The sequence below is a fragment of the Nomascus leucogenys genome, chromosome 20, assembly GCF_006542625.1.
Source record: "Nomascus leucogenys isolate Asia chromosome 20, Asia_NLE_v1, whole genome shotgun sequence".
NCBI lineage: Eukaryota > Metazoa > Chordata > Mammalia > Primates > Hylobatidae > Nomascus > Nomascus leucogenys.
In genome coordinates, this window is record NC_044400.1 from 60,674,907 (window position 1) to 60,693,600 (window position 18,694).

At 35.5% G+C, this 18,694-nt stretch overlaps 1 protein-coding gene across 1 annotated transcript in view; it reads left to right on the top strand.

Moving 5' to 3' along the window:
* The window catches only part of DHX15 (DEAH-box helicase 15), a 57,114-nt gene that overhangs the window by 22,292 nt on the left and 16,128 nt on the right, over positions 1–18,694 (top strand). Inside the window, exons 4-6 of the mRNA XM_030800873.1 lie at positions 6,281–6,440; positions 7,750–7,968; positions 13,214–13,381. Of these exons, the coding sequence (XP_030656733.1) occupies positions 6,281–6,440; positions 7,750–7,968; positions 13,214–13,381 (547 nt within the window). The remainder of the gene's footprint in view (positions 1–6,280; positions 6,441–7,749; positions 7,969–13,213; positions 13,382–18,694) is intronic.

The following is an 18,694-nucleotide window of genomic DNA, read 5'->3' on the forward strand; positions in this document are numbered from 1 at the left end:
GATTATGTATATATTACACTGTGTTTCATAAAGTGTATGGCTATCCCAAGGATTTATGAGTTACATGGAGGCTAGTTAAGAGTGTGGTATAGAACTGGTTATTGAATATTTCCCAAGTGCCAGGCAGTTAGTGTACTGAGGACTTTATATATGTACATTGTTTTGTTTATTTTAAACAATTTTTACCCTGTTCACATTTTTACAAAGGGACCATTACAGAAGAAATTGTCCAAGATCAGACAATAATAGGAAAACAGGGACTTAAACCCAGTTTTGTCTTGCAACAAGTATGTATTCTTAACCTCTGTGTGTTTTATTTCCTTCATCATTGTTCCTCATCACTCCATGTAATTCTCTGAGTGTATTGTAAAGCTTTCCTAGGTAATATGGAAAACAGTAAATCTGATTACTCAGATTAAACAGTGCCATTCATTTATAATAGATGCCTTTTTTAGGTTGCTTTATTTATGCTTTTTTAACTTTTAGGTTCAAGGGTATGTGTGCAGGTTTGCTGTATAGGTAAATTACATGTTGTAGGAGTTTGGTGTACAGATTTTTTTTTTTTTTTTTGGAGACAGTGTCTCACTCTTCCAGGCTGGAGTGCAGTGACGCAGTCTCAGCTCACTGCAACCTGTGCCTCCTGGGTTCAAGCAATTCGATTCTCTTGCCTCAGCCTCCCGAGTAGCTGGGGCTATGGGTGCACGCCACCACGCCTGGCGAATTTGTGTATTTTTTGGTAGAGATGGGATTTCCCCATGTTGGCCAGGCTGGTCTTGAACTTTGACCTCAAGTGATTCACCTGCTTGGGCCTCCCAAAGTGCTGGGATTACAGGCTGGTGTACAGATTACTTTGTCACTCGGGTAATAAGCATAGTTACCCGACAGGTAGTTTTTCTGATCCTCTTTCTCTTCCCACCCTCCACCCTCTGGTAGGCCCCAGTGTTTGTTGTTCCCCTCTTTGTGTCCATATTTACTCAAAGTTGAGCTCCCAACTGAGAACATGAGGTTTTTGGTTTTCTGTTCTTGTGTTAGTTTGCTTAGGATAATGGCCTTTAGCTTCATATATGTTGCCACAAGAACATGATCTCTTTTTTTATGGCTGCATAGTTTCCGTTGTGTATATGTGCTACTTTTAAAAATGAATTCTACTTTTGATGGACATTTAAGTTGATTCTATGTCTTTGCTATTGTGAATAGTGCTGCAGTGAATATACACATGCCCGTGTCATTATGGTAGAAGGATTTATATTCTGATTGCTGGGTCAACTGGTAATTCCATTATAAATCTTTGAGAAGTTGCCAAACTGCTTTCCACAATGGCTGAACTAATACATTCCCACCAGCAGTGGATAAGCATTCCCTTTTCTCTACAACCTTGTTATGTTTTGACTTTTTAGTAGCCATGCTGACTGGTATAAGATGGTATCTCATTGTGGTTTTAAGTTGCTTTATTTTTAATGGCTGCATAGCATTTGTGATTGTACCTTAGTTTACTTAACAAATTCTATTGATGGAAACTCATTTGCAGTTTTTGCTATTAGACACATTTGCTGTCCTCCATATCCTCTTACAAACTTGTACAAACATTTTTTTCACACATACATATCTGTGAAATAAATTCCCTACAAGTGAAATTGTTCAGGTTATAGAGTATACTTGAATTTTATCAGCTTTTGGCAGATTGCCCTCCATAGAGATTTTTATATACTCTCACCAGTAAGGAATCAGTAAATGAGCATCTATTTCTTTACCCTTGCCAACTCAGCATTATAAAACTTTTTGTCAATCTTGTTAAGTGAAAAATGAGATTACTTTATGGTTTTAACTTGCATTTATTTTCTGTGAAATTGAACATCTTTGTATATTAGCCATTTGTATTTCTTTTTGGAATCTGAGACTGGTGCTTTTTTCATCTTCTCAGGATTTCTACCTAGTTGATAGCTGTTTTTAAGGTGCTATTTAAAAATGCATCTTAGTTTCAGAGAATTTAAATTTGACCAAATATGCGGTATTATCAAATTGATAGAATTAGATGTTTCCTCATATGCTTTGCCCATATTTCTATAGTGGGTTGGCCTTTTTCTTACTGATTTGTAGGAGCTTATAACAGAATTAGCACTTTGGATATAAGTTGCAATTTTTGCCCAGTTTGTCATACATTTCTTTGTCTTTGCATGACACTTCATGCAACACAGAAACTTGAATTTTGTACACGTATTGAATTAACCACTTTTATGATGTCCAGGGTTTACATCATACCCTGCCCAATATTGTTTCAAATAATTTAATCCATGTATTTTACTATTTTGTTTTTGTTTTAAACATTTAACCAAGCTGGAATTTTACTGGGGAGGAATCATAAGGTTTGAGGTAGGGATTTCTGGTTTTCATTTTAGAAAAACGATTTTTTGCCTTTCTGAGGCTTAGTTTGTAATTTTTTGGAATGTTTCATAAAATATATATACATATATAAATACAAAAATATAAATAAGTAATATATTTGCAGGATGTAATGTTTTACCATGGTTTGTTCAAATCAGAATTAGTGATGTGTTAGGTGTCATCATCTTGCTGAGATCATAGTTGGCAGTTGGCCTGTAGTTATACTATGCCATCTACATGTGCCTGTTGCAAAAAAATACTTAAGCTAGGTTGGTACTATTCAGTACATTGGGTTTTTGATATATTTTATTAAGCAGTCACAGTTGAAAAGCTGAACTGTTACTTACTCCAAGGATGTTTTTGCTACTTTAGACATCTACTTTAGGTAATCTGCTTCTTGTTTAATTTGATTAATTTAGACTAGTGTTTCTTAAACTTTAGCAATCATCAGAATCACTTGAAAACTTGTTACAGCAGACTGCTATGCCTCACCTTCGGAATTTCTGATTAAGTAGATCTGAGATGAGACTCAAGTTTTGTAGTTCTTACTAGTTCCCAGAGGATGCTAATAAATTTTTAAGAGCGTCTCTGCCCTAAAACAGTTGGAAAACACTGTAGATAGTAAGGCACCCAGTAAAGTGTAGAGTTTGGCTATCCTGTGGCACTTTTATTAATTCATCATTGAAACTTCAAACTTAAAATTTTACTATTGTGACTCATCCTTAGCCTGGATAAATATTTCATTACTACTAAGAAAGGTAGTAAAACTTGACTCTTACATAAAGGAAAATGGACTGTAGTTTTTATCTCCAGTGCCTGGTTCTGCCTTTCCTGAGTTCTATGTCAAGTTAGTTTTTTGTTGTTAAGCAAAGGGTTTCATACATTTAACAGTATAGCAAATCATTGAGTACTGTTTCTTTTCCTTTTTTTTTTTTTAGTGGCTTAAAATTAACAAATTCATTCTGTCACAATTCTGAAGGTCAGAAGTTCAAAAACAGTACATTGGCAGGTTAGTTTCAACTGGAGGCTCTAAGTGGCAACAGTCGTTCATGATTCTCTCCTAGCTTTTGGTGGTGGCTAACAGTCCTTGGCATTCCTTGGCTTGTAGCTTTGTAACCACAGTCTCTGCCTTCATCTTCACGTGGCTTTCCTTTTGTGTTCAAGTCTCCCTCTCTTTACATTTTGTAAAGATACTGGTCATTGAATTTAGGGCCCACTCTTAAATTCAGGGCGATCTTGTCTGAAATTTATAACTTAATTACTTCTGCAAAGACCCTATTTCTGAATAATGTCACGTTGGTAGGTACCACAGGTTAGGACCTGGGCATATCTTTCGAATAGCTTTTTGCTATGAAATTTGTATGTACGATGTGTTCCTTTATCTGGGACTTTGTGAAGTGTGTGTTAATGTAGGAGAGACTTAGGACTGGGAATCAGTACAGTGATACCTAGTCTTAGTAACTGGTTTTGAGAGTCTGGAAAAGTTGACTACGGTTTTTTCATTTTCTTCACTGGAAAATAAATAAATTTGACTATATTCTTGAGAACTTTGAAATTTTAAAATTTCATTTTTCTTGAAATTCTTCATTGTACAAACAGCAATATCCCATATTAACTGGTGATGCAGGAAGTAATTGAGTGCAGCACCTCATGGAATGGGATCACTGGGTGATGATCAGTATTGAGGAACCATTAGGAATTGTCTGTGGATGACAGAAGTTTTGGCCATTTAACTAAGTACTCGCAATATGCATAGTTAATAAAGCACAATAAAATATTTCCATTAAGCTAATTTATAATATTTATAGTCTGCCATCTGTAACATTTCTTCCCTTAGAAAAATAAAAAGGAATGTCTGTTGGTTAGCTCTGCTCCATATTGTGATTGATTAAAGCTTGAGGAATGTGAGGAGAAAAAAGATCAAAATAAAGAAGGTGACTTTTAAAACTAGTTTTAAGAAGTTTTCAACTTAAAGTCATATTTTATCATTTCTGTGACTTTTTTCTCAAGTTTTTTTTGTCTGAAGTTACAATGTGTCTTACAGTCTACTGAGGTCTTGTAGTTGGTGGCAGTCTGGTTATTATTGCCTGTGAATGCTTGAACTTGATCTAGCTGTACATATTTTCACCTCACATAATGTGAATTGTTGGGTCTGTACTGAGAGTATTTGCTAATTTAAATGCCTTCAGAAATATTAAATATTACACTATGATTCCATGTTGAAATGAGTACTGAGTATCAAGAGGCTGGGAAATGGAGCAGTAGAGTGTAAATATGCTAGTATTTGAGCAAATGTCGGAAGAGTAACCAATCCATTTTTTTTGCCCTGCAAATCAACAGACAGCTCTATTGAAGCTAAGAGAGGTAACTCACAAATAGAGGAAGCTGTGTGTTATGTTCTGCTACTGAGATCATGTACAAGAGTATTGCCTATCTCGTGTCTGTGATATATCGGAAGACAGGAAAAATTACCAAATGTCCTCAGATCAAAGAAATTTCAAAGCAGCTACGGGCTATAGTGTTGCTGATTCATGCACTATGCTTTACTGTCTTTAAGGCACTGAGTCATAATTTAATTGGCAGTGTGTTTTCTTTCTTGGTCTTACATAAAATAACCTTATAACTAATGCTGTTTGTCTCTCCCAGGAATGTGGTAGTTTATTTTTAAAAATATGACCAAGGACAAGAAGCATAAAGCACATAAATGAGTTAAGATGAATTTGTTTGCCAAAAGTTTATTAAATTTAAAATTAAGTTTAGGTGAAATAAAGAGAATTCACTTCTTTTTGTTGTACACTATCAATTTGCTGAACTTAATGCTGCAACAGATGGCATGAGCTAAAAATATCCAGTTCGTCCATGAAAGATTAGGTTAGACTAATCATAAAAAGAGCCAAAATGGTGAATTCATAAATGATGGCTTCAGATTTTTTAATACCACTTTTAAATCCGTAAATAAAATAATGGGTTTTTATCTAACTGAATGAGCTGTGACTTAAGCATCTAAAGGCATCCTGTGTTTTGTCCAGGTGCCAAAAGGAAGATAGTTGTTTTTCATAGTGACGTCAGTAACCAGTGTGGAATGGACAGGAGATAGCTGACCCCTGCAAAGTTATACAATCTTGACCCTTGATCTCATTGCCTTCATTCTTACATGGCACCTCTCTTTTGATAACTGGAGTCCATAATAGCTGCCTTCACTTGAGCCATCCCTAACTAAGCCTGGTTTCCCTTTTTGGTTCATTGATCAATCTGACATCATTTGTTTTTTATCTTCCGTTTATGTATCAGCATTTCTTTAGTGTTGGTGCTGCCCCTCAGTCCCACTTCTTTTATTAATGAATTCCTTTTGTGCTTTAAGATTATTTCTTTGGGGTGGGAGGACTCACGTGCTTTCAGCCCTTTTGAACCAAGAGCCTGTTGTTAGCTTATTAAGTAAGGAATTGTTAAGGCTTAACAAAAAATGCTTATTTGCATGTGGTAACATTTTAGTGGTGTGACATGAAGCAACTTAAAATGGTTTATTGGTTTATTTTGCGTGTTGAATATTTGTATGTTTTTAAAAGGTTTAAGAAATTGAAAATGACGAATTTTGCCTTGGCATTCGTGTGAAACCATGTGATCATTATGTTCCATAATCGGTCATATTATGTCTTCCCAGTACACTTCAGTATTACATTTTTCAAGAATTGATGATGTATATCTTGTTTCATTGTATACTCTTAAAAGATTTTCTTGAAACTTAATTTTACAATTGATCATGAAACAGTAGCACATTTATTTGGGGCAGAAGTTTATTTTTAATTTACCTAATGTCTTTGCATTTCATTTTTGTCACGAAGTTTGGTTTTAAAATGACCTAACGGAACCTTTAACCAACGTGTTCTTTGGAATATAGGTATATGACTGACGGGATGTTACTTCGTGAAGCTATGAATGATCCCCTCCTGGAGCGTTATGGTGTAATAATTCTTGATGAGGCTCATGAGAGGACACTGGCTACAGATATTCTAATGGGTGTTCTGAAGGAAGTTGTAAGACAGAGATCAGATTTAAAGGTGAAGTAATTTCTTCTCTCCATTTAACTATATATGTGTGTATGTGGGCATAAAAACAGGGAATGCATACTGATCAATAACCAACTGTAAGAAATCACCTGTAAAAGAAGGAACTAGTAAGTACCTTCTTGTTTTGTTTCTGCTTTGCTGTGCCTTCATTTTAGACTTTATTTCTCCCCCTTTATAGTAATGCATTTTTAAGCCAAATCTTCTCAATTTGTAACTCACCTAGTTCTTTTATAATCTAATAACATATATGTGTAACTGTGCTACTCACTGTACCCTTCATTAAGTACAGAGGCTTATTTTACCTAAGGATCAAATCTTTCTCCCTCAGATCCATGTCCTTGTCTCGTCACAAACACCCATTGTAACTTGCAGTGTTGGAGAGTGGAAATAACTATACACAGGACAGGCAGCTCCTTAGAAATGTAGTCACTTACCCTAGTGTATTACTTCTTTCCTCCATACCACATGTACCTTGGCCCCTGTTACTGTATTGATTAAGGGCCTAAAACTATTTTCTGACATTTTTGTCCCCCAGAGTCTGTGACGTTCCCCTTTTTGCTGTGTTCTGTGTGTATACTATTCATTGGAATGTAGACTCATCCCTTGTTGATATGTGTGTTATAGAAGGGTTCATAGCCTGGTGACAGAGTGAGACTCTGTCTCAAAAACAAACAAACAAGGGTTCAGTACTGGCAAGAAAGATTCTGGGTCTTTAGAAAAAAAACTGAGGCCTGAGCATGTTTTTGTTTATACAAATTAGGTCAATGCTTTAAAAAATATATTTAAAGAATAATGTGAGTACTATCATTATTTATTAAATTTATCGTGCTACCAAGGTTTTAGTGAGAACCTGAAAATAGAAATTAAGAACTTTAATGAAACATTTTATGGAGGAACCTTTCTGTATCTGGTCCACTGAGGTTTTTTTTTGTTTTTTGCATTTTCTTTCTGTTTTTTCCTATTTGCAAAATTTTGTTTTAATAATAGTAGCAATAATTATACTGCATATTAATGTTTTCGCAATCTGAATTACATATAATTTTATAAACTGACTTTAAGGTATTTTGTGAAGAAATGCTGTAGTTCATGCATTTATTTTTTTTCTAAATTTTTAAAAATGTAAATAACTTTTACTATAGTTCAGCCATTATGTATTTGATTTTTCATTTACAGTTTATTTGGAGGTTTTCATGGGCATTTTTATAGCCGATATATATGTAGAATAGTAAATGTTGCTATACTTTAAGACCATGTAATAATCCTTGAAGGCAGCTTCAAGTAATTTACTGTTTTCTTTCAGGTTATAGTTATGAGCGCTACTCTAGATGCAGGAAAATTCCAGATTTACTTTGATAACTGTCCTCTCCTAACTATTCCTGGGCGTACACATCCTGTTGAGATCTTTTATACTCCAGAACCAGAGAGAGATTATCTTGAAGCAGCAATTCGAACAGTTATCCAGATTCATATGTGTGAAGAGGAAGAGGGAGATCTTCTTCTTTTCTTAACTGGTCAAGAGGTATTGTTTTAATTTTCTTCATTATTTAGCTTTTGACATACTGTTTCTAATGCGCAGCAACTTTAATCATAAGAACATGTTAATCATATTTTTTATTTCAATGTTCTTCAACCTGATTGTATTAATATGTAAAATATATAACCCCTTTTATCTGTATACCGTAGGAATACTTTTGTATACCACTAGAGTTTGTGTTATAGTTAATTATTTTAAGAGTGTTAAATGCTTTGGAATTTCAAGATTTTGCAATTGTAGTTATAGGAGATCCCTGGGATATAAGTGCTATTATGCTGAGGCATGAATTTGCATCACAGCTGCTTTGAAATCAGGTTATCCTCATCAGTTATTTAGCTTGTGAGTGAACTTGGGAGCCTATTCATCATCAAAACACTTCAGTTTGGTTTTGTCTTCCCATATGCTCTTAAAGGTTGGGAAGGATGACTAAAAGTTCTTAGTTAGAATTTACTTCATTTAAAATTTTATTCTCAGATGTAGCTTTTTTTTTTTTTTTTTTTTTTTTTTTTTTTTTTTTGAGACAGAGTCTCGCTCTGTCACTCAGGCTGGAGTGCAGTGGCTCAATCTCAGTTCACTGCAAGCTCCGCCTTCCGTGTTCATGCCATTCTCCTGCCTCAGCCTCCCAAGTAGCTGGGACTACAGGCACCCACCACCACACCCGGCTAAATTTTGTATTTTTAGTAGAGGCGGGGTTTCACCCTTGTAGCCAGGACGGTCTCAGTCTCCTGACCTCGTGATCCACTCGCCTTGGCCTCCCAAAGTGCTGGGATTACAGGTGTGAGCCACCGCGTCCGGCCAAATGTAGCGTTTCTAAGCTTCTTTTCAATAGGGTGTTTATAGGTGTGCTTTGGAATACCTGAGTGGCTAAATAAATTCAGAAGCTATTTGGATAATACAGAGTTTTAAAAAGCCTTTTACGAAAGGGTTTTTCTTTTTCTTTTTGGGGGTGGGGAGGGAAGACAGAGTCTTGCTCTGTCACCCAGGCTGGAGTGCAGTGGCATGATTATCGGCTCACTGCAACCTCTGCCTCCTGGGTTCAGGCGATTCTCTTGCCTCAGCCTCCCAAGTAGCTGGGATCACAGGTGCCCACCATCACACCTGGCTAATTTTTTTTTATTTTTAGTAGAGACGGGGTTTCTCTATGTTGGCCAGGCTAGTCTTGAACTCCTGACCTCAGGTGATCCACCCGCCTCGGCCTCCCAAAGTGCTGGGATTACAGGCATGAGCCACTGCGTCTGGCCATATGTTTGTTTTTTAAATCACTATTTAAAATTGTCATCATTCTCAGATAACGTAAGCATATTGAGATTCTACCAGAAATATCAAATGGCCTCATGATTAAGGACCTGAAAGGTTTTTCTCTGAGACAACTTTGTGCGGTATTTTCTGTGAATCCCACAGCTGGGGAAAGGAAGGGAGTAAGCCGAAGGGTTTTCAGATGTGTGCTAGAGTGTAAGTCTTCCATGAAATAAAATGCCACTCTAGTTGTCAACTGTTTTTATGCATACCATTGCTTCTTTAAATTATCTTTAGATTCCCAGTCTTGAATTTGAAGAGTTTTGGGGAGAAGGTAGCAGAAAACCTAACGTTTTGTTTACATTTCATTTGTTGTATTTAGTAGTAGAGCTGGTCTAAAGTAAATATTACCTTCTCATTTTTGTGTACCTTCGTTATTTTTACTTGGTAAGTTAAATGCAACTGCGAAATCAGTACTCCTTTCTTTGTAAATTTGAATAGCCTCCATGAAATTGAGTAATCTCAAAAATTTAAAACTGGTTTTTAAGAACATATTCTGACTGCCTAAATAAAAGTGCTTCTATAGTCATGTGAGTTAATTTGGGAGGGAGAGAGAACAGTTTAAAGTGTTGCCTAGATAGTAATTAGATAAGAGTGATAGTAATTAAATAATTTTATTTTTAATTTTGCTTAGTAAAATTTTTTTTCAACATGCAGTGAGTTAATTGGTAAGGTCCAGATTAATTTACTGACATATTGCTGCTTTTGGAGTTAAAAATCTTTCCTCAAATCAAAAACTCCTGAACTGTCTGTCTTTATTCTCAGTATTGCTAATGACTAAGCAGATGGCTGCTGTTGGGACAGTGAAACTTCTTTTCCTCCACTACCTGTTTCTCTTTATATTCTGATGAATGCAGATAAGTTTTGTGTCATTCTCAGCTGATAGTGTTGACTTTTTGGAAGTTTGGCAAACCTCAGGGAAAATTTTTATTGCAAGTTTTAAAACTGTTTAGGACTATCTAAAAACATAAGTGTTACATCTTCCACATTTTAGAGATGCCTTTATATCCTACATAGTCATCATTTTGTTTTAGCTCCATCCATACTTAGCAGATTGGGTAGTCTAATCTCCAATAAAGTTAGAATTGTCATTTTAAAATACTGGAATCACAAAGCAAATGTCTAATTTAAGCACTTAATTTTTAATGTGTGAAATCTGGATATTTTGTGATTTCTGAGCATTTAGTTTTCATTTATATACAGTAAAATTAACAAAATTGCAGACACTTTTAAATGTTGGAAGCTTAGTTTTATATTATGTTCAAATCTTTTTTAAGTTGGAGAGCTCTTAATTTTTTATTTGCATGCCAGCAGGGGGCATTCTAATCTAGATACAACATTTGAAAGCAGTATTTTCAAAAAATATTTGTTCGCTTTGTTATATTTTTTATTTAGATGAATAGCATCTACTTTCATTTTCTTTTAGAAACTTGAGATTTCAAAGGAGGATCTAGTAACATTGAATCTTTAATAGTTTTCTGTGTTACAGTTTTTGAGACAGATAACCTTTAAAAAAAACTGATGCGTTTGAAATAAGTGAAAAGTAATTTATTTGTTCTTGCTGTGTTTAAGAACTTTGTGTTTTTTGATATAGAAACACAGTTGGACATTAAAAAAATATAAAGTAAATGTCCTAAAATTCTTCCTCACCGTTTAGTATCATTGTCCTTTGAAAAAAACACGCAATTTGTTGACAAGGGTAGCTTCTGATTGGGTCATTTATTGGACAGGCTGCCTAGTATATAATAAGCGTTTTACATACTTCTGGGTTTAATTGAATTAATACTTCAATAAAATTTAGAATACATTTGTCCGCAGTGCTGCCTTCCATTTTTAAGTTCCTTTGCCTCTCCCAGAGCTGTCATACATAATCTGTCTCTCTCTTTTTTTCTGTCTTGATATTCATTATGTCTCCTCTTGAATGCAAATGCGTTAGAATATAGTCATGTGCCACATAACAACGTTTTGGTCAAGACAAACTTCTCAGATAGCCGTGGTGCTGCTCCCATAAGATTATAATGGTAACCTTGCAACATCATAGCACAACATGTTACTGCTTTATGGTGATGCTAGTTCAAACAGACCTGCTTTGCTGCCAGTTATTTAAAAGTACTATATAGTATGTACAATTATGTACAGTACATAATAATAATGATAATAGGACATTGTTAGTGGTTTTTGTATTTACTGTGCTACATGTTTTATCATTATTTTAGAGTGTTCTCCTTCGACTTAAAAATGTTAACTGTAAAACAGGCTTAGGCAGGTCCTTCAGGAGGTGTTCTAGGAGAAGGCATTGTTATCTCAGGAGATGACAGCTCCATGTGTGTTACTGGCCTTTGAAGACCTTCTAGTGGGTTAATGTTAAGGTGGAAGATAGTGATAATGATGATCCTGACCCTGTGGGGGCCTAGGTTAAGTGTGTGTGTCTTTTAACCAAAAAGTTTAATAAGTTGTAAAAGTAAAAAATTTTAAATTAGAATGAAGCTTATAGAATAAGGATATAAAGAGAAAATACTTTTGCACAGCCATACGGTGTGTTTGTGTTTTAAGCTAAGTGTTACTGCAAAAGAGTCAGAGTTAAAAAAATTTTAAAGTTTATAAAGTTAAAAAGTTGTAGTAAGCTAAGGTTAATTTATTGAAGAAAGAAAAATATATAAAAAAAAAAGAAAATACATTTTTTTATAAATTTTGTGTGCCAAAATGTACAGTGTTTATAAAATAGACAGTTCTGTACAGAATGTCCTAGGCCATCACATTCACTAAGTACTCATTCACAGCAAGTTTTGGTCCTGCAGACTTCATTCATGGCAGATGCCCTATACGAGTGTACTGATTTTTACCTTTTTTTTTTTTTTGAGACGGAGTTTCCCTCTTTTTGCCCAGGCTGGGTGCAATGGCGCAATCTCGGCTCACCACAACCTCCTGCCTCCCGGGTTCAAGCGATTCTCCCGCCTCAACCTCCTGAGTAGCTGGGGTTACAGGCATGTGCCACCACGCCCAGCTAATTTTGTATTTTTAGTAGAGACAGGGTTTCTCCATGTTGATCAGGCTGGCCTCGAACTCCCGACCTCAGGTGATCTGCCCGCCTCGGCCTCCCAAAGTGCTGGGATTACAGGTGTGAGCCACTGTGCCTGGCGGTTTTTATCTTTTATACCATATTTTTGCCATGCCTTTTCTTTGTTTAGATGAACAAACATTTCCCATTGTGTTACAGTTGCCTACTGTATTCACTTCAATAACATGCTCCTCAGGTTTGTAGCCTAGGAGCAATAGGCTATACAGTTTAGGTTCGTGAATACACTAGAATGTTTACACAACAGAATCGCCTAACAAATTTCTCAGAACATATTCCTGTCATTAAGCAATGTGTGACTGTAGTTTTCTGAGAAAAAAATTTGTAGCTGCTCTAAGACATTTGGGTTAGCCTAGTTCTTAAATATCTGTGTTGATACAGTAAAGGTGTTTGTTCTCATTAGGCACAATGAAGCAAATCTTCCATATAATTGCATTAGTGATACGTGACATTAAAGCCTAATTGGCTTATTTAAAATGTCTAGCACATCAATTTCTTTTAGATTGTGAAAATTGAAAAGGTCATGAGTGCATTTAAATATTCCTGGGTGAGAAATTTCAATTTTAGTACAATTTGTTGAGAATTAATTAGGAAATCTGACTCTAAGAAAAGGGGTGTGGAATGCAAATAAGGCAGTTATATATTCATTTGAATACAATAATGAAAGTTTCTTGGATTGTTTTGTAAATCCCATTGAAATTTGCTAAATTAGTTTTGGTTACTAAATTGAAAATAGGGTATACATGAAGTGAAAGAAGATGGCATACATAAAACAGACTGCATAGAACTAGGATTATAATAAATACTTTAAAATGTTTCAGTATTCGTTTTGTTTTTAGACTCACTTTTATTTTGTAGGAAATTGATGAAGCCTGTAAGAGAATAAAGCGTGAAGTTGATGATTTGGGCCCTGAAGTTGGCGACATTAAAATCATTCCATTGTATTCTACACTTCCACCTCAGCAGCAGCAACGCATTTTTGAGCCTCCACCTCCCAAAAAACAGAATGGAGCAATTGGAAGAAAGGTAACATTAGAAATGTTCTTTATAAATATTTCACTAATAATGAAAGAGTTATTTATGAGATATAAACTTTATTCAGTTATAAAGGACTAAGTTATGGGTGATTGTGATCTAGGTTTTATACAACAAAATAATATCCATTTGTAGGGTTCTGCATATCTCTTGACCCTAAAGTAAGAATGAGTACTGCTTCTCCTAGGTAGTCCCTCCTTAGCAAATGGAAGATTCGTTAGGATGGGTTAAGAAAACAGGATGTTGGCCAAGTACTGTCTTTTCTCCTATTAAATCACTTGGTATAAAGTAAGCACTTTTTCTTTGGTGCCTTGGCCTTCTGCCCATAATTTTGTTTAAGGCTTCACCAAATGTAATGTCTATAGGTGTGAAATGTTGACCCTGTGCAGACCTCTAATAACAGTAGCACTGATCTGGCCGGGCGTGGCGGCTCATGCCTGTAATCCCAGCACTTTGGGAGGCTGAAGCAGGTGGATCACGAGGTCAGGATTTTGAGACCAGCCTGACCAACATGGTGAAACCCTGTCTCTATTGAAAATACAAAAAAATTGGCCAGGCATGGTAGCACGTGCCTGTAATCCCAGCTACTCGGGAGGCAGAGGCAGGAGAATCGCTTGAACCCTGGAGGCGGAGGTTGCAGTGAGCTGAGACCGCACCACTGCACTCCAGCCTGGGCAACAGCGTGACTCCATCTCAAAAAAAAAAAAAAAAATGTGGCACTGATCACACTGCATAAGTATATGAGTTCCTGGAACGCAGAAGCTTCATCTAGATCCTGTCACACGGACAGGAACAAGATTATTTCAGCCCTATTTCTGAGATACTTTGTTGAGGGGCTGGGAAGACATCTTTGATTCCTCATCAGCAGATATATATATATATAGAGAGAGAGAGACAGACAGAAATATATGTCTTAAATATTTATATAATAAGAAGTTAACACATCCTCCAGGCAGAGCGTAATTTTTTTTTTTTTTTTTTAAACAACTTGGGGTCTCACTATGTTGCCAGGACTGGTCTTAAACTCCTGGGTTCAATTAGTGCCCCCTCCTGGGCCTCCCAAAGTGCTAGGACTACAGGCATGAGCCACTAAGCCCAGCCCTCAGCCTGCCTAGTTTTCATTTGTCTTGAAATCATGTGTACTTTGTATATCTGTATTTGTTTTATTTTTAAAACGTTGTGTTTGTTTACCATTGAGTGAAACTGGTGTACAACAAAGGTGTCCTGTTTGCGCATCCTTTTGTGTACTACTTGTTTCATTGAGTTCTTCTTTGAGATACATGGGCCCATATTTACTAGTTACACATCTGAGCTCTTGCTGTCGTAAGTCTATGAAGTAAATTAAAGTTTTTGTTTCTGTTTTGCTTTTTGTGTTTTAAATCCTTAGGATGCTGAGGAGAATTTTGTCTTACTGAAAAGAGTGACTCAGCAGTGGCTGGATATGTGATGATGGCCACAGCTGGTGATGGGCTCACTCTGAGGACTGATCATGAGCTTTTAATTCAAAACTAGGGGCTGTATATTGCCACTTTGCCATCCAGTGATGGTGTTTCAGCCAAAACTGTAGGACCTCTTGCTGGGAAATCATGTTATCCTTGCCTTGAGTCAGTTTCATCTTAGAGGTTGAGACAAGCACTGATGTAGCTTCCCTGGACAGTCTTAGGGAGAGTAAAGGAAGACTTCCTTGGCAGTTGCTGCATCATTTTCATTATGAGGAAGAACATTCTGAGGCGCAGCATGTTAAGCACAAATTTAAAGTTTTCATACAAGCCTAGCTTATAGAGGAGGGATCTATACAAGTTTTACTGTTCATATGTAATTTTAAACTTACTGTTTGCATCTAATTGTGAAAAACAAAATATTTGATTTTTTTTTGTTAAACTGTTCTAATATAAGGATAGTAGCTAGCATAGAGCAAATATATAAAAGTATTGAAAGTTTTTGAACAAATATAATGTTTAATACAAGTTTTAATTTCCATCAAATTAATTGTGATTCTGTGTAACTTTTATTTGAGTCCCTTTTATAAGGCCGTGCCATTTCTTATTTCTCTATTAAGTTTATGAAAAATAGATTTTATAACTTGGTTGTGGTACTAATAAAACAAACAGCCTTTTAAACATGTTACAGCACTGATGGTGAACGATTTCAAGTTTTTAGCAATCAAAGGTTGAGAATGCAACATATATTTATATGAGGGTAGATATTTTTACCTCTTGATAATTTTTGAAGTTTATTCAAGTATTTGACTAAGTTAAAAGTTATAGTAAGTCTTTACATGCATTCAAGTTTACTCTTCGGTAGATAACTTCTGCATTTTTGGACTGAGACTTAAAATTGCTATTTTATGAATTTGGTTGTTATTAAAATACAACTATAATTATTTTTTAAATATTTAATTTTCATTAATTTTGTTCATACAAATAGCTCACTTTTCTATAGTTGATCCTACATTTCGTTGATTAATATGGTTCAGAGCATACATTGCTCAGTAAAAAAGAGAAATGGCCCTTGTGGAGATGGTTCTATAGTTTTAAAGAAAGACTTAATGATCCAGGATCTGAAGATAGCTTACTGTGGTGCTGCTGGGATGTTTATAAGCAAATAAGTTGATGTCCTTGTGTTGGAGACCCCCACAGAGTTCCCTGGGGACTAAAAGTCCAAATTGGTTTAAATGCATTATTGTGTCCAGACAGTATTCAGGTAGGGCAAATGAAGTACTGCGAGTTCTACTTTGAAGTGGAGTTATTGGGGGTGGAGCAGGGGGAAGTGGTTGTATTAGAAAAAAAGTGAGTTCTATTAGAAGGCAGGTTATTGAGGGGGGAAAATTTACTCTTAGCATGTCCTGACAGTGATGCCAAGCTTTTCACCATAGGGTCTGTTCCATATTAGTCAGTGCGGTTTGAACACTTTTTAAGGCTCTTTGAACGCATACTGCAGTGTTGCGGTCTAGAAAGCATGTAACAATTATATTGATTCTTACTGGTCATAATGTAAATCCCTTGACAAATTCAAGGTCATTTTGTCTCCTGATGGGTTCCTGATTGTATGTTGTGCCATTTACAATTAGAATATGCTTAGGGCTTGCCTCACTCAAATGCTGAAGTACCAAAGAAGCTTTTATCTTGTCATTTATTAGTTTGCTTTTGCATTGTGTGTGTGTGTATTTAGCCTTAGCTATTTTTAGTCCTTGAGAAAGGCTAAAACTTGTGCTTTTTTATAAGGACTCAATTTAACACTTGTATTTTAGGGTTTGACTTTGGGCTGGCAATAGGCTCTTATTAATATCAATAATGACAAGGGTTTGCCAAGTTGGCATAAATCATGTGATTCTTAAACACTTGCAGAATCATGCATCCGCGTCTTGTTAAGTATTAACAGAATTTAATACACTCACCCAGACAAAAAACATACACACAGGATGAAATTATTTTGTGGAGAAAAATTAACTTTTTTATAATAGTAACTCTTCAAAGAGTTGGTCACATGAGAAATTTTTATCACATTGTATTGTTACAGAAGAAATATGTGAAATGTATTTTTTCCCAGAACAACTTTTTTAAAAGTGATTTTCTTCATAAATATTTTCAGAACTATGGTTTTCACCCCAGAATTCCAGAAAGCCAGAAGACGTCTTCTGTATTTACAGGCATCTAGTTGGTTCTGTATAGATTTGAGATAGGGTCTCAGTCTGTTGCCTAGGGTGGAGTTCTGTGCCATGATCATAGCTCACTGCAACCTCAACCTCCTGGACTCAAGCAATCCTCCCACCTTAGCCTCCTAGGTAGCTGGGACTACAAGCATGTGCCACCATGCCTGGCTAATTTCTTTTAATTTTTTGTAGAGGTGGGGTTTTACTATGTTGTCCAGGCTTGTCTCAAACTCCTGGACTCAAATAATCCTCTTTGGCCTTTTTAAGTGCTGGGATTACAGGTGTGAGCCACCATGCCTGGCCTATTCTGTATAGTTTATAGAGCATTTCTACATCCTTACATAATTTATTCCCTACAACCCTGTGTTACGTAGACTAAGTAATATGCAAGTTATAAAAGGAATACAAGCTTGGGGGTGTTAAAACCTTTCCACAGTTACTTTAGCCACTCAGGTTTGATTGCTAGGTCTGCCAGTTACCTCTAAATTCATCGCTTCTTTAACTACAACAAACTGACTTTCTAGAAGAATATTAAATGCAGGTTATGCTTATTTGAGTTTCACCTGTTAACCTTATGTATGTCGTTGTTTGCTTCAGTTCTAGTTGCTGATTATTCATCTAAATGTACTGAAGAATGTATTTCAGCAACATCATCAAACCACTTGTGGTTCCTTATTCTTTTGCTAGTTGTCAGTCTTTTCAACTGACAAATAAAAGGAAACATTTTGGTTTTTGACTTGTAAATTATTCTGAAATACCCTGATGGTAAATTGCTATTATGTTTTTAAATCCCTGAGGTTTCCTGCTAGTATTTTGGGAAGTCTACTACTTAGTAAATATGAAATCAGAAAATGAAACTGTTAAGTAAAATAGTTAATGCAGCAGAAGCCTATGATTTTTTAAAGCTATTTGATTTATAAAATTAAGTGTTTTTAAAATAAAATAGGGATAAATATAAATCTTTTCATTTTTTGTATGTGCCCATAGGCATTTCTCCCACGTGTTTTTTTAAGATTGAACTTTAGTGCTAGTGTTGTTTCCTTCTCTCGTGAGTAGGTCTTAACCTTACCTTCAAGGACTATCCTTAAATGCTATTATTTTTCAGTAAAGCTTTTCTTGTCTTTGATATGGAAGTAAAACCTTTTTAAATTTCACAGTGTGCCTTTGGTGCCACTCACACTTTCTATCCATGTCTAATCATCCCTTACAAATGGTAAAAGCAGACTCTATTTGATTCATCTTCTGTATCAATTGCTCGCATATACAGACATCTTCAACTTAATATCAGTAACCTGTTCCTGAAAGTCATGTCCTGAGTTAAAATACTAATGAGGAATCCCCATTTCCTATTTAAAAAAAAAAAAAAATTATATGTAACATGTATTTCCCAAGTCCTTAACTAATTTTCTAAAACATATGTAATATATAGTAAAACATGCACATATACAAAACAAGCTATCATATTAGTATGTAAATGCTTTAAACATTTTCTGTCAATGAAGAATTATAGTTCGTAACAGTTGCTTTGTATGTAGTAACGTATTACATGTCATCCCTTTGAGACTATGCATTTACCAAAGTATTTACATTTGATTCTGCTGATCTGTCTGTTCTTATTGGATTATAACTTGAGGTTTTTTCCATGTGGCATT